The sequence below is a fragment of the Pelophylax lessonae genome (genome assembly GCF_965119305.1).
Source record: "Pelophylax lessonae genome assembly, chromosome: 5".
Classification (NCBI taxonomy): Eukaryota; Metazoa; Chordata; class Amphibia; order Anura; family Ranidae; genus Pelophylax; species Pelophylax lessonae.
Genome location: NC_138772.1, coordinates 45,267,011 through 45,283,531, shown reverse-complemented (window position 1 = coordinate 45,283,531; position 16,521 = coordinate 45,267,011). Strand labels below are relative to the sequence as shown.

The following is a 16,521-nucleotide window of genomic DNA, read 5'->3' as shown; positions in this document are numbered from 1 at the left end:
CCACAGAGCACCCCCCTCCTCACATTAGGGTCCCCACAGAGCCCCCATCCCACATAAGGGTCCCCATAGAGCACCCCCCCTCACATTAGGGTCCCCACAGAGCCCCCCATCCTATTCCATCCCATCCCACATCAGGGTCCCCACAGAGCACCCCCCCTCACATTAGGGTCCCCACAGAGCCCCCCCATCCCATCCCACATAAGGGTCCCCAGAACTGCTCCTACTCAAGTTTTTAGGCTGAGACTGACACACGGGACTCACTGTGCTGTGCTGGCCTGGAGTAGCTGGAGGGAGGAGGTGGGTGGAGCCAACACTCCACTCGGCGCGCAGCAGAGGAGGAAGGCTCCGCAGTGTATGCTGGGGCCTCTCTCTCCTCCTCCTCAGATGACCTCAATGGTTGCTAAATGCGATAGCAACCAGTGAACTGCAGTGAACTGCAGTACAGGCACTGCCGCTGCTGGCCTGGGCTGGGACTCCGGAGCAGGGGGACTCACTGGTGGTGACTGTTCTGGCTCTGGAGTGGGAAATATTCTCGGGGGGGGGGGGGGGGTGGGGGAATGAGTGTACCGGTATGCTAAGGTGCACGGAGAGGTGGCGGTATGCTCAAGAGCCATATTTGGAAGTGGCGGTATCAGTGCGTATCGGCCCACTTAAAGCACTGGTTATAGCCCCTGTCAGATTTTATTTCACCATCTGTGTTCCATTGCAAAGATTTTGCTTCACTTCCTGTGTCATAGCCAAACAGGAAGTGAGAGGAAATCCCTGCAAAATAGGGGAATTCCTTGGGGGCCCCCAGGTCACCAGAACTAGTGTCCCCATTAGAAGATTTCCCCTCTATTACTTTTCTGGAGGCAACTCAAAATGTGGGATTTTCTTTTACTTTCACTTTCAATGATAATGGTAAACAGGACAAACAGAGAGGGCGAATCTCCCTAATGGCGGCTCAGACAGCAATAAAAGCTGACGGGTGTTCTAATCCATCTCTAATCTAAAACTAAAAAAAAAAGTTTTGCCTTTAAAGGGTAATTCCACTTTCATTGGTAAAAAAAAAACAAAGAAAGAAAATTTATCATAGCGTATACAATTGCGACACAAGTCATATTGTAATTGAATGTTTACCTTTCCTTTTCAATCTGTAGCTGCTGTAATTCTATGAAAATGCAATACAATATGGCCACCTGGAGCTGTTCTGTACACAGAATGAATACTGACCACACCCCCAGAAACATAATTTCCTGCTTGTGTGATTGGCTCAGTAATTTTCTCAGAAGTCTGCACTAAGATACAAGTCAGATTTCTGGCATCCCCTGCAACAAAAATGTCATTTTTTGGTGAGATCCTCCCAATAGGAACACGTCTAAAGGGATGCAGGCCCTGCAGGTTTTCTTATCAGAGCCCTGCAGCTGCACAGCTGATAGATAAATTATGAAACCACTCCCATTAGACCCACTCAGCACAGAGGAACAAACAACGATTTCTTCAGAATAACAAAAGATAGCAATCTGCAACAAAGTTTGTTGAAATCCTTGCAATGTACAGAGATCACCCAGAGGGGAATGTTTTTTTTTTCAACAAAAGTGGAGTTACTCTTTATTATACTCTATGCTCATTGTTTAGATGTGTTTTTTTGTTCTGTTGCACAAAGCCCCTTTAAATAAGTACTAAAGGACTGTAACTCTTGGGTTATAGAGTCATGATCCTGAATTCAACCCCCATCAGGCCATTTTCTACATTGGGTTGAAGGTTCTCCCTGAGTTTGATGGTCTTCCTCCTAGTAGTGGAGTTTACTAATTACTCCCTAGATACAGAATTACCGTATCTGGCTTGTGAACAGATTGGCACTGGAGGAAGCCTGCGGAAGTGTTAGACTGTGAGCTCCTTTGGGGACAGCGGCTGATGTCATTGGTTCTACGCACTTTGTAAAGAGCTGTGTAATAACTGGCACTATATAAGTATGACGGATAAATGAATAATCACAACTGTTCTGTTGCTTTTAAGGAGCGACGCTGCTACCCCGGGGAAAGAGAAGACCAGATTTCCAATATGAACCTCGTAGTAGCCTGTCTAGTGTTCTTCCTCTCTGCGACACAGTTATTGGCGGAGGAGATGGAGTGGAACGAGGGCAGCTTCTGGCCAGAAAGTGAATTAAATCAGGTAAGACTGCTGGAATACATTTATGGGCATCGAAGTTTAAAGGTCCGTCCGTTCTTTGATGATCAGAGAGTTGATTAACTTAAATTTTAAAGTTGTACTTCAGGCAGATATAACAGACACAGGTGAAAGTACATTACATCATTCAGGCACCATTACATCATCTAGTCGTCCGGAACTTCTTTTGGGTGACAGGCATCCCGCGATTCTGTTTGCACAATTTTACCGCGATTCACGCAAATTCGCTGCAAAATCGCGCTGCGTTTGGGGTGCCATAGCAAGTCACGGGAATCGCACGGACGTCCTGCGACTTGCAGTGGATCGCGGAAATTCTGCCCACAATCTGAGACGCCCATATGTGAATGGAGCCTTATTCCACTATAAGACAGTTTCTCACCTTCTAGCCCCGTCCACACTCCCAAAAGGACAATATTAACCAATTTAGTAAATCCATTATAATGCATCTGGAATTTATCAGAGTCCCCAGAGACAGTATCCTGGGCAGTGGCGTAGCGTGGGGGGTGCAGGGGGGGCCAGCCGCACCGGGCGCAACATTTGGGGGGGGGGGGCGCATCCCACGCCAGTGTCACTCTAGCAAACTTTAAAAATTCTTCCTGGCGTGTCACTTCAGCCGCCGCCATCTTCAGGCTAAACGATGGCCGGTCGGCGCCCTGTGATTGGGCCAACATTGTCATGTGCGGCAGCGGGGCTTGCCAGTGGCAGAGCCCCGCCTCGCTTCTGGAGCCCGCCTCGCCGTCTTCTAAGTCAGCCCTGCATGTGCCTCCGTCCCGCCTCCTCTAAGCTCTCACAATCCTCAACGACCCGGTCCCTGTAAGGGCTCGATGACGCGGTGGTGTCCTCTGTGTAGTGGGAAGTGTAGTGGGCAGTGTAGTGTAGTGGGCAGTGTAGTGGTCAGGTAGGAATCAGGTAGGTCATTGTAAGGGTCAGTGTCGTGGACAGGTAGGTCAGTGTAGTGGCCAGTACAGGAATCAGGTATGTTAGCGTAGTGGACTGGTAGGTCAGTATAGGAATCAGGCTGGTCAGTACTATTGTAGGAAGGGACTCGGGGAGTACTAAAAGTCCGCAGGTTAGGGGGCGCAAATTACTTGCCTTGCCCCGGGCGCTGACAACCCACGCTACGCCACTGATCCTGGGTAACAAGTTCATAGTTGCCAACATTTGAAAAAAATTTCCAGGGATACTTTGCAGCACACATATCAATTACTTACCACACCCACTTCCCTGAAGCTCTGCCCACTCCACATAATTAAACTCCGCCTACTTATCATCAGATTATAGGGTCTACTTAATAAAGAGAGAATTACAGGAAATTGAAAAGGGAATTTTAAAATTAAGGCCAAAGTAGCAGAGTTGGAATAATTCTCCCATTCAGCTGCACTACTTCTGCCTAAAGTTTAAAATTCTCATCACAATTCCCTGCAATTCTAAAGTGTCAAATGTGCTCAGGTGTGACCATACAAAAAATGGAATATGGAAACATAAATAAGTACATTGCAAGGACAATGCAAATTACCCGGGACCGGCTCCCATTTTCCGGGACAGTCCCGGCAAAAACAGGACAGTTGGCAAGTATGCAAGTCTATGTACACCACTTAAATCTCCTTTAGAACAAAATCTCTTGTAATATGGAGGCCATATTCTGTGTCAACTCCAGTATAGCTGTCTGCTGAGCCAGCAAAGGGGAAGGGGCCACAGCCTCTTCTCTAAGGCACACCAGCTCAGTTTTCTTTGTTACCACTATAGTGGTTTCCATGTTATCTTGTCCCCAGGCCAACACTTCTGCCACCACAACATTAAAGGGGGAAGAAAGGTTTGGACCTCACCCGTTCTTGCAGGGCCCACCACATGGGGCCAGTACTTACCCCTCCTATGAATTGGTCCCGTAATAGGGGGTTTGCGAAGAAAAGCAAGGGCCACAATCGGTGGGGGTGCTGGCAGTGCCATCTTAAGAGCATTAAAGGGCCCCGGGCAATGCAGTGCACTGGGGCCCCGCTTACACAATCACCTACGAGAAAAAAAATGCAAATTATCGATAAGGCAATATTTATTCGTACAGCAGTGCCAGGCTAATAACAGCTTCCAAGTTTGGCGGCTGGGTCCGGTGAACACACACACAGACTGGAGTCAGACTCGACTGTCCTTTGTGTGCCTGTTCCCCTGGAGGTGGACAGGCATTGCTGCAGTTGTGGTTCTCCCCCTCCATGGCCCAAGTGGCCTGACAGCAGCGCAGGGCCGACAGGCGCTTGCCACCTGCTAAATTTGGCAGTGGGAAGCACACAGAAACTGGGACTAATGCTTGGCTGGGGCTGGGTCGCTGGGCAGGTGTGGCCCCCCGGGCACGTGGGGCCCCTGGGCAACTGCCCAGTATGCCCATTCGGTAAGATGGCCCTGGGTGCTGGCCTAAAAACGTGAAAGGGGTTTTAATTCTTGCTGCGGCTGTGAAGCAAAGCATCTTACTTGCAACATGGATAGGACCCCGTCCACTGCCCCTATCCCTAAGGCCTCTTTCATACGGACGCACTGCCCGACGGAGTTCATTCTGCTCAGCGGGGGGATCGATCCGCCGAGCAGGGGGATGACAGCTCCATCTCCGCTCTGTGTGCAGAGACGGAGCTGTCAGATCCCCGCTCTCCTCTATGGGGAGATCAGATGAGAACGGACTGCCTGTCCATTCTCATCCGATCCCATCCGATCCTCCAGTTGGATGGAAAAAAGGGTTTCCATCCGTCCAGATTTCACGGACAGGATCGGATTGGAGAGCAGCAAGTGTCAGCGGACATGTCACCGCTGACTACTGCTGCCCCATAGGGATGCATGGAGCATCCGATCAGGTCCGCCTAAAAAACTGACAGGCGGATTGGTTCGGATCGCCCGTGTGAAAGGGGCCTTAAGGGGGTGCAGTTGGGGGAACAGTAAAAAAAGTACCTCAACCATGTGTTTTTTTTTACCACCCCCCATCCACAAGTGTAGAGGAGCCCTTAGCCAACGTGATGCCATTGAGAGACAAAGAAAGAAAAGCAAAAAGCCAGGCAATGCGGTGATGATAATGAAGTCTTGATTACCATGAAGAATGGATTGAAGAAGATGCAATTGACAGGAATTATCAGGAGAGCGGGATGAGAAGGAGAGGCGGGATGAGGAATCCATTAAGCCTAAATGAGGCTAATGTTTATTTCATCTCGCAGTGCTCTCTGCCTTAGCAGAATATACTTGAATTAAACTCATTCTGTTATGCGCTGGGAATTATCACAATAGAAGAAAAGAATTTAAAGAAACCTTTTCTTTTCCCCCGTGACATGTGAGGTTGAGCGGTTCTCAGAAAACGCTGCGAGACGAACGGAAAAGCTTTGTGATCGCAGCCATCCCTCCCGCACACGTGTTGACAACTTAGAATTCATTTTCATTAACATGATGGACCAAATTGCTGGGAATCTGCGAGTGTTTGTTTTACAGGGTTCTTGCCGGTCTGAACAAATTTTAATATGTGACTTTCAGACAAGAAAAAAAAATATATTTGCTAATGTCAATAACAGCTAATATTAAATCCCAACTCCAGAAACAACACAAAAAATATAAATAAAAATATTTCCCCTTGACCTGCAATGGTTGAATGATCATTAACCACTTTAGCCCTGGAGGATTTGGCTGCTCAATGACCAGGCCCTATTTTGCGATTCGGCACTGCGTGACTTTAACGGACAATTGCACGGTCGTGCGACGCTGTAACCAAATGAAATTGACGTCCTTTTTTTCCCCACAAACAAAGCTTTCTTTTGGTGGTATTTGATCACCTGTGTGATTTTTATTTTTTTCGCTATAAATAAAAAAAGAGCAACAATTTTGAAAAAATAATATTTTTCACAATTTTTTTTATATGAAATTCTCAAAAAAAAATGTAAAAATCAAAATGTTTAAACATTCTAGGCCAATTTGTTTTCTGCTACCTATATATATAATAATCGCAATGAGCGTATTTTGATTGGTTTGCGCAAAATTTATTGTGTTTTCTAACTACGGGAATGATTTATGTCATTTTTGTTGTTTTTTTTTTGTAAGTAATGGCGGCGATCTGCGATTTTTTTTTGCGGGACTGCGACATTGCGGTGGACAGATCGGGCCCCTAACTGACATTTTTGACACTTTTGGGGTTACCAGTCACATTACTACAGTAATCAGTGCTAAAAATATGCACTGTTACTGTAAAAATGACACTGGCAGGCAAGGGGTTAACTGTACTGGTGATCAAGGGGTTAAGTGTGTCCCTAGGGACGTGATTCTAACTGTCAGGGGGCGTTGCTTGTGAAGCAATCACAGAGAAATACGATCCTATATAGCAGGATCACATAGCCTCTGTGATTACATCAATGAGAATGACAGACGGCTGTGTTTACATCAGCCGTCTGTCCTTCTCTCTCTGCTGCGGGAGATCATGAATGGCCGGCGCCCATCGGAGCCACCGGTCACAGGTGCTGGCTCCCCTGGTAATGAGCTGGGGCGGGAGCACGCCGCTGGCGAAGGGCACTAGCACCCTACAGTCTCCTGAGGTTAGGGCTATGTCGCTTTGCCCAGCAGTGGCAAAGTGCCGCTGTAAATGTACAGTGGGCGGGGCGCAAGCGGTTAAAGTGTTACTAAACCCAGGACCCTGCATTTACTATATCTGCTCTCCCGCAATACACAGAACATGGAAATGCAATTATTTTAGTAAATATAAACTGCTAAATACCTTTTCTCATCAGCAGTATACAGTATAGCAGTCTTGTGACTTCTATCAGTGTCTAGTTAAAGCTTGTAGGAGGAGTTTTCATTCTACTCTCACTGTCCTATGAGGCTGCAGGACCCCAGACCCTCTGTCTGGATAGTGTTGATTGGCCCTGTGCTGATCACATGCACCCTGCCAAAAAAAAACCTCTCTAGCAATACACACCAAACTGAGCATGTGCAGAATGCCTTCTAAGGCTCTGTGCTATCAGCAGATGGATTGGGGACAGTAAAAGAAGGGGGGAATCAGAGAAGACAGGATTAAACAGCCTTTTTACACAATACAGGGGATTAATCGCTTAGGTTCCGCAGTAAGTATGACAAGCATGCTTTGGGCCCCTGACACACTTGTGCGACTTGTCCTGGGACTTGGGACCGAAAAGTCACATGACGAGTCGTTCCCCATGATGAGTACCATTCATATCTGTGCGACTTCAAGTCGCAGCGACATCAAAGTAGTCCCTGCACTACTTTGGTTCGATTTTGATGCGATTTGAGGTCCATAGACGTCAAGAGTACACAGGCATTGCCTCAAGTCGTGTCAAAGTCATGTCAAAATCATGACAAAATTGCTGCAAAAAAATCACGGCAAAGTCAATTGAATTTCAAGTCGCACAAGTTTGAAAGGGGCCTAACTGCATATACTGACTGATTTTACTGTTATGGGTTTAGCAACACTTTAAAGACGAACTGCAGTCTGCTCGCATAATATGTAATAAAAACATCTTTGTCATTCTGAAGCTTCCCTCCAACTACTTTGCATATTATTTTATATATACTGTACTTGCCAAATATGCTGCAGAAATCCCCCTTCACTAAGTCTGGCTGCAGCCATTTTAACTGTGGGCAGCTGAAGCTGCTACCTGTTCCCAGACAAAAACACATACAGTATCTCACAAAAGTGAGTACACCCCTCACATTTTAGTAAATATTTTATTATATCTTTTCATGTGACAACACTGAAGAAATGACACTTTGCTACAATGTAAAGTAGTGAGTGTACAGCTTGTATAACAGTGTAAATTTGCTGTCCCCTCAAAATAACTCAACACACAGCCATTGATGTCTAAACCACTGGCAACAAAAGTGACACCTTTCCTGGTGTCATGTGACTCATTAGTGTTACAAGGTCTCAGGTGTGAATGGGGAGCAGGTGTGTTAAATTTGGTGTTATCACTCTCACTCTCTCAAACTAGTCACTGGAAGTTCAACATGGCACCTCATGGCAAAGAACTCTCTGAGGATCTAAAAAGAAGTGTTGCTCTACATAAAGATGGCCTAGGCTATAAGAAGATTGCCAAGACCCTGAAACTGAGCTGCAGCACGGTGGCCAAGACCATAAAACGGTTTAACAGAGCAGGTTCCACTCACGGCGCTGGTGGATGTTAGAGACCATGCGCTCCTCCACCTTCCGTTTGAGAATGCCCCACAGATGCTCAATAGGGTTTAGGTCTGGAGACATGCTTGGCCAGTCCATCACCTTTACCCTCAGCTTCTTTAGCAAGGCAGTGGTCGTCTTGGAGGTGTGTTTGGGGTTGTTATCATGTTGGAATACTGCCCTGCAGCTCAGTCTCCGAAGGGAGGGGTTCATGCTCTGCTTCAGTATGTCACAGTACATGTTGGCATTCATGGTGAACTGTAGCTCCCCAGTGCCGGCAGGACTCATGCAGCCCTAGACCATGACACTCCCACCACCATACTTGACTGTAGACAAGACACACTTGCCTTTGTACTCCTCACCTGGTTGCCACCACACATGCTTGACACCATCTGAACCAAATAAGTTTAGCTTGGTCTCATCAGACCATAGGGCATGGTTCCAGTAATCCATGTCCTTAGTCTGCTTGTCTTCAGCAAACTGTTTGAAAGCTTTCTTGTGCATCATCTTTAGAAGAGGCTTTCTTCTGGGACGACAGCCATGCAGACCAATTTGATGCAGTGTGCGGCGTATGGTCTGAGCACTGGCAGGCTGACCCCCCACCCCTTTAATCTCTGTAGCAATGCTGGCAGCACTCATACGTCTATTTCCCAAAGACAACCTCTGGATATGACACTGAGCACGTGCACTCATCTTCTTTGGTCGACCATGGCGAGGCCTGTTCTGAGTGGAACCTGTCCTGTTAAGCCACTGTACGGTCTTGGCCACCATTCTGCAGCTCAGTTTCAGGGTCTTGGCAATCTTCTTATAGCCTAGGCCATCTTTATGAAGAGCAACAATTCTTTTTTTCAGATCCTCAGAGTTCTTTGCCATGAGGTGCCATGTTGAACTTCCAGTGACCAGTAACACCAAATTTAACACACCTGCTCCCCATTCACATCTGAGACCTGGTAACCCTAACGAGTCACATGACATTGGGAGGGAAAATTGGGACAATTCGGACATTTTAACTTAGGGGTGCACTCACTTTGTTGCCAGCTGTTTAGACATTAATGGCTGTGTGTTGAGTTATTTTGAGGTGACAACAAATTTACACTGTTATACAAGCTGTACACTCACTACTTTACATTGTAACAAAGTGTAATTTCTTCAGTGTTGTCATGAAAAGGTATAATAAAATATTTACAAAAATGTGAGGGATGTACTCGCTTTTGTGAGATACTATACATATACAGACTGGCAGACACGCTCACACCACTGCTTGCCTGCACATGTGACCTGTCTTGATGAATACTCATGGATCTCTGTAGTCTCCTGTTATCTCCGCCCTCATCCAGCCCCCTTCAGCTTTGCAGCTCTCATAGGCCCTCCTATGACTCACCCCTCCTCCCTTGCTGGAAAACTCTTTCTAAAGTGAGAGAGAGATAGCTGTGCATGATGTCATTAGCCTAGGCTAATTACCAGACAAGAAAGAGGAAGTAGGCTGTATAAGGTATTTACTGGCAGAAAAAAAAATGTTTTACTATCCAAAGTTAAAACAACAAGGGCAGAGTATTTAATAGATAGAAGGATGAAAAAATTACTAAAGGTCAGTTTTAAGTTAAAAAAACCTGAAACCTTTACCGGCTGGTGCTCCATTTTTTTGGGGGGTGGCAAACAAACCCTCCCTCCCCCCAGTCAGGTCCGCACATACCCCAACCAGGTCGCCGACGGCATCCCCAGCTTCTCCTCCTGGCCAATCCAAACCGGCTTCCTGTCCTGAATGCCCGGGAGGAGAAGCAGGAAGGCAACAGCGAATGATGCGCTAATTTCACAACTGGGTGGGCTCAGGGCACAATGCTCTGCGCCCCGAGCCCAACCTTTTTGAAGCCAATTAGGGCCTCAGGCTCTAATCATGTGCTTCAAAAAAAAAAAAAGGCTTGTCGAAATCTATGCGTCCGGTGCCCTGCATAGAGATTAGGGGCCCCTCATGGACCGCTGCACTAATGTCCTTACTGGACTAATGCATGTAAGTATGCAATAGAAATCATTTCTGGAGTTCATCTTTAATAACAATCATTATTTCTATCATAATTTAGACTGAATCGAACAAAGCAGTAAGCACATAAGTGCCACCATTGAACAATTGTATGCACAATTTCAAGTGCAGATTGAACCCAAAAGAAAGGGATGGAAAATGAAGGTATAGGTGCTCAGCATTGCATTGTATTATCTAATGTTATATGTAGATTGCATACACATAATTTGCATCTAGCTTCAGATCTAGAATATATTATATATGAATACAACACAAAGCACACCACCCATTAATAGACTATTATCAGAGCACAATTCCGGCAGCCCGCTCTGTTGTCTGCAGCGGTGGGATCTCTTGGCATTGTTCCAGAGAAGTTAATTGTGGCTGACACGGTAAATGTGATAAAGTTGATCTCACAAAGGCTGTGATAAATAAAGAGCTTCACCGTGACTGAATAGACGGCCGTACGGTGACAAGAGAAGAATAAGCCATTACTGCATGTAATTGTCAATGTGAATCACAAATCTGCGACATTCCTCTTACAAAGCTTTAGAGATACTGTCAAAGCGCCAACGATCATGGTTTAGTAATAGTCCAGGCTGAGCTGGAATCTGAAAAATCTCAAACTTTTACTAGCCAACCAGTTTACACCAACCATTCCCAACCAGGGTTCCGTGGAAACATTGGGATTGATTTAATAAAGGGAAAAAGTCTGTGCATCCCACAAGTGCAGTTCATCCCGAGCTCATCCAATCATGTACAAGAAAAAATTCATTTTTTTTTATTTTCCTTACACATGATTGGGTACTCTTTGCAAAGTGCAGCCTTACCTCATTTGCTAAGCTCTGGAGCAACTGCATATTGCAAAGTGCACAGTCTATTTGCCTTTAGTAAATCAACCCCTTAGCCTTCCTCTAGAAATTGTTAAAGTGGTTGTAAAGTCAGGAAGGTTTTTTATCTTAATGCATTATATGCATTAAGATCAGGGCTTGAGTCCTGCGAGAATGCATGGGAACAGCATTCCTGTACTTTTTCTACAGCAGGAACGCCGTTACTGTTAGCAGCTAGTCCCCCCGACACGATCCCAGTGCCTGGTGCCATCTCCTGCTCTGGGATGGTGGGTCGGCAAGCCCAGATTGCGGGTTCCCGACCAGCCATCCCCGAGCATCAGTGTGAGGAAAGGAACCGCACTAGAGGAAGCAGAGCCGATGCTTCCTGTATAGTGCCGGCTCCTGTCACAGGTGAGTGATACCAAATGTACTCCGCCTCCACCTGTGACAGGAGAAAAACAGGAGGCATCAGGTCTGCAGATGACAGAGGGAGGTAGAGAGAGAGAGAGGAGGGAAGGAGAGGTAGAGGGAGAGAGATGAGAAAGAGAGAGGGAGGAAGAAGAGAGGGGTAGGAAGAGAGAAAGAGAGATGAGATATATATATATATATATATATATATATATATATATTATATAGAAAGAGAGAGAAAGATAGAAATAGAGGGGCAAGAGATAGAGGAGAAATAGAGAGGGACATTTGCAACTCAAACTATACGTAGCCCACCATAGTGCCCACCAGCAGTACCAGCCATTAGTAGCCACCACCAGTACCCGCCAGCAGTAACAGCCAGCAGTACCCACCAGCATTACCCACCAGCAGTGCCAGCCAGCAGTACCCACCACCAGTACCCACCACCAGTACCAGCCAGCAGTACCCACTAGCAGTACCCACCAGCAGTACCAGCCACCAGCAGTAATAACTAGCAGTACGAGGCAGCAGTACCCACCAGAATTACCCACCAGCATTACCCGCCAGCAGTACCAGCCAGCAGCAGCCACCACCAGTACCCTTCACCAGTACCAGCCAGCAGTACCCACCAGCAGTACCAGGCAGCAGTACCCACCAGCAGTATCCACCACCAGTAACCGCCAGCAGTACCCACCAGCAGTACCAGGCAGCAGTAGCCACCACCAGTACTTGCCAGCAGTACCCGCCAGTAGTAGCCACCACCAATACCAGTCAGCAGTAGCCACCACCAGTACTCACCACAAGTACCAGCCAGCAGTACCCACTAGCAGTACCCGCCAGCAGTACAAGCTAGCAGTACCCAGCCAGCAGTACCCACCAGCATTTCCCACCAGCAGTACCCACCAGCAGTATCCACCGGCAGTACCCACCAGTAGTACCAGCCCTGGAGGACAGCCAGTTAGCAGCCACCAGCCATACCGGCCTGGGTGACAGCAGCAGCCAGCGATACCTGCAGGAACCCAATTCAATCCTCTTAAAAAAAAAAACAGAAGGGGATCCATCTCCTTCTTTCTGGGCAGATCAGATTGGAGGGCCTATAGAGTAGAGCAGGCTGTGTCCATGTCTGCTCTGCATTTGCTGACATGGACATCTGATCTAATGTCATCTGATCTGCCTGCTCCGCTCATTGTGGCCCGTGACCGGTTACCAAGTCGCTAAAGTGGCCCTTGAGAGAGAAAGATAGAAATAGATGGGCAAGAGATAGAGGAGAAATAGAGAAGGACATTTGCAACTCAAAGTATACGTAGCCCACCATAGTACCCACCAGCAGTACCAGCCATTAGTAGCAACCACCAGTACCTGCCAGCAGTGCCAGCCAGCAGTACCCACCAGCATTACCCACCAGCAGTGCCAGCCAACAGTACCCACCAGCAGTACCAGTCAGCAGTACCCACCACCAGTACCCACCACCAGTACCAGCAAGCAGTACCCACTAGCAGTACCCACCAGCAGTACCTGCCAGCAATACCAGCCAGCAGTACTAGCTAGAAGTACGAGCCTGCAGTACCCGCCAGCATTACCCACCAGCATTACCCACCAGCAGTACCAGCCAGCAGTACCCGCCACTAGTACCCACCAGCAATACCCACCAGCAGTACCCACCAGCAGTACCAGCCAGCAGTACCTGCCAGCAGTGCCAGTCAGCAGTACCAGCCAGCGGTAGCCACCGCCAGTACCCACCACCAGTACCAGCCAGCAGTACCCACCAGCAGTACCAGCCAGCAGTATCCATCACCAGTACCCACCAGCAATACCCACCAGCAGTACCAGGCAGCAGTAGCCACCACCAGTACCCATCAGCAGTACCCACCAGCAGTACCCACCACCAATACCAGTCAGCAGTAGCACTGTAACTGACCCGCCTGGGGGAGAGCAGCAGCCAGCGATACCTGCAGGAACCCAATTCAATCCACTTAAAAAACAGAAGGGGGTTTGTCTCCTTCTGTCCGGGCAGATCAGATTGGAGGGCCCATAGAGTAGAGCGAGCTGTGTCCGTGTCTGCTCTGCATATGCTGACATAGACCTGTCATCTTAACTCTTTGTGGCCTGCGACTGGTTACCAAGTCGCTAAAGTGGCTCCCCATTCAAGTGAAACTATAGGCCAGGGATCCTCAAATTACGGTCCTCCAGCTGTTGCATAATTACACATCCCATGAGGCATTGTAAAACTCTGACATTCACAGACATGACTAGGCATGATGGGAATTGTAGTTCCTGAACAGCTGGAGGGCCCTAGTTTGAAGACCCTTGCTATAGATAAACAGATACGTAAATACACAATGGAAATATATACAGAATGTATAAACTGTCTTACCTACCAAACATGTAAAAATTTCTTCTATCCACTGCATGCAAAGAAATTTGGTTTGGTTAAGGCTGTTATTCAATGAAGGATCAGCAGCACACTGAGGCTATCTTTATCCTCCAATCAGCAGGCACACTTTAGCACTGTGCAATTAAATAAAGTTTGATTGGGTTATAGTACTACCCCTCCCTCTCCCCAGTTGAAATGGTGATATATTAGGGATTAGAAAAGGTTAATGGAAAGCCGAATTAAGATACGATTAACAAATACGCCAAATGTACTAGGAAGCCAAGCAAGTCCCACTCTTCTGCTGTAGTCTGTTAATGTAAACTGCTTAAAGTGGTTGTAAACCTGTGAAATGAAAAGTGAACAAAGCATATCCTTCTATATGTTTACTTGTCTCTAACCAAAATACTTAGTGAGATTTCTGTCTTATCATACCTCTGCTATCTGCATGAGACATTGTTGATTGATACTAGACAATCCTGGGAGACAGCTCTGCCCCTTTCAGCACACAGCAGGTGATTTGCAGCCTTAGTTGTGCATGTTTCCCTATGAGACTGTGTAGGCGGTGGGGGAGGGGGTGTCCGTTTCCTCCACTCAGGTCTCAGATTACACTCATCTCCCTGCTCTATGCTGTGTAGTTTGTGATATCAGACCCCCCCTCCCCTTTCTTTCTGGAGTTGAGAAATGCTGTATAAATTCTGTACTTTGAGCAACTGTAGAGAAGAGAGGGCTAAAGAGGATCAGGTATAACCTGGGTAGGATGATTTGTTCCATCTCTGTGTCTAACCTGAGGCACGTCACGTCACTGGGTATACAGTAAGTGAGGGTTTACTTTAAAGAATCCAGCAGCAAAACTGAGGCCCTTCCATAAACACCAAGTCAGATGGTGGAGTTGGGAACCTTTAGCATTAAGCAATGACACATCTCTTCATTTTCAAGGACCTTACCCCTTTAAGGCATTATATTTTGTACCTTTGCTTTAATTTATAGGTAGATCTAGATGAACCATTATACAGATATCGTCTGAGATTCGCACGAAAACCCAGACCAGAACAATTTTATGGAACCATGGGGAAAAGGAATACTGGCAACTTTGGTAAGATGCAGATTTTTATATATTTGTGTTGATACGGTGATTAATGTAATATTCTATTTCCCCCATACAAACCAAGCACTAGTTCCAGTCCTGCCTATCACAGTATGACAATCAGTGCCTCTTTGATCTTGAAGACTGAATCATAGATGCTGACTTGAACATAGTGACTTCTCCGGTAATAGAGGGGTCCAAAACTAAACACAACTTTACAGTATTAAAGGGAACCTAATGCAGTTGTATATATACAGAATCTCACAAAGTGAGTACACCCCTTACATTTTTGTAATTTTTTTTTATTATATCTTTTCATGTGACAACACTGAAGAAATGACACTTTGCTACAATGTAAAGTAGTGAGTGTACAGCTTGTATAACAGTATAAATTTGCTGTCCCCTCAAAATTACTCAACACACAGCCATTAACCGGTTGCCGACTGCTCACAGTATATTTACTGCGGCAGTCAGCCCCGGCCAGGCAGAGTGACGTAGGTCTACGTCGCTCGCCTGTCACTCCTTTTAGAGCCAATATATAAATATATATGTAAATAATAAAATAAGTGGCAGCTATCACCGTTTATGTTTTCACTGCATACAATAATCAAATGTGTAATCAAAAAGGTGCTGCGCCACTAAAATAATAATAATAATAAATAAATATAATAAACTAAAACATTAAATATATACTGTAAATATAGTAAAAATGCATTCATATAGTGGAAAAGTCCCACAATGCATAAATTAAGTCCCAAACCTGCAAATCCAATTCATACTGGAAAAAATGCAAGCGCCTTGACGATCAGTCCAGTATCTGTGCGCACCTTCACCCACTGTTGGATAGTGTTCACCTCTGAGGTGAGCATCAGTGCCTGACCTCACAAATGTGCTTCTGGAAGAATGGTCAAACATTCCCATAGACACACTGCTAAACCTTGTGGACAGCCTTCCCAGAAGAGTTGAAGCTGTTTTAGCTGCAAAGGATGGACCAACTCAATATTGAACCCTACGGACTAAAGCTGGATACACACTATACAACTTTTGTTGTCAGATTTCCTTTAGATTTACCTTTTCAATGTAGTGCAAGGGCCTGCCTGATTGCATACAAATTGAAAGTGTTTAGGTTTGACCTCATATTATATGGTTTTGGTAAGTCTGAAGGAAAAAATCTAAAGAAAATTGTATAGTGTGTATGGCCCCTAAGTCTGGGATGCCATTAACCACTTTACCACCGGAGGATTTTGCTGTCTTACGTCCAGGCCACTTTTTGCGATTCGGCGCTGTGCGACTTTAACTGACAATTGCGAGGTCGTGCGGCTCTGTACCCAAACGAAATGTACGTCCTTTTTTTCTCACAAACAGAGCTTTCTTCTGGTGGTATTTGATCACCTGTGCGATTTTTACTTTTTGCGCTATAAACATAAAAATAGCGTTTATTTTGAAAAAATAACAATATTTTTCACATTTTTTTTATATGAAATTCCCCCCCAAAAAAAT

The 16,521-nt window shown here is 46.1% G+C and overlaps 1 protein-coding gene across 2 annotated transcripts in view; it reads left to right on the top strand.

Moving 5' to 3' along the window:
- Positions 1-1,992: 1,992 nt before the first annotated feature.
- The window catches only part of LOC309556348 (protachykinin-1-like), a 50,338-nt gene continuing 35,809 nt past the window's right edge, over positions 1,993-16,521 (top strand). For both annotated transcript variants that reach the window (XM_082258803.1, XM_082258802.1), the window contains exons 1-2: positions 1,993-2,154; positions 14,925-15,030. In XM_082258803.1, the coding sequence (XP_082114929.1) occupies positions 2,044-2,154; positions 14,925-15,030 (217 nt within the window). In that variant the 5' untranslated portion in view covers positions 1,993-2,043. The remainder of the gene's footprint in view (positions 2,155-14,924; positions 15,031-16,521) is intronic.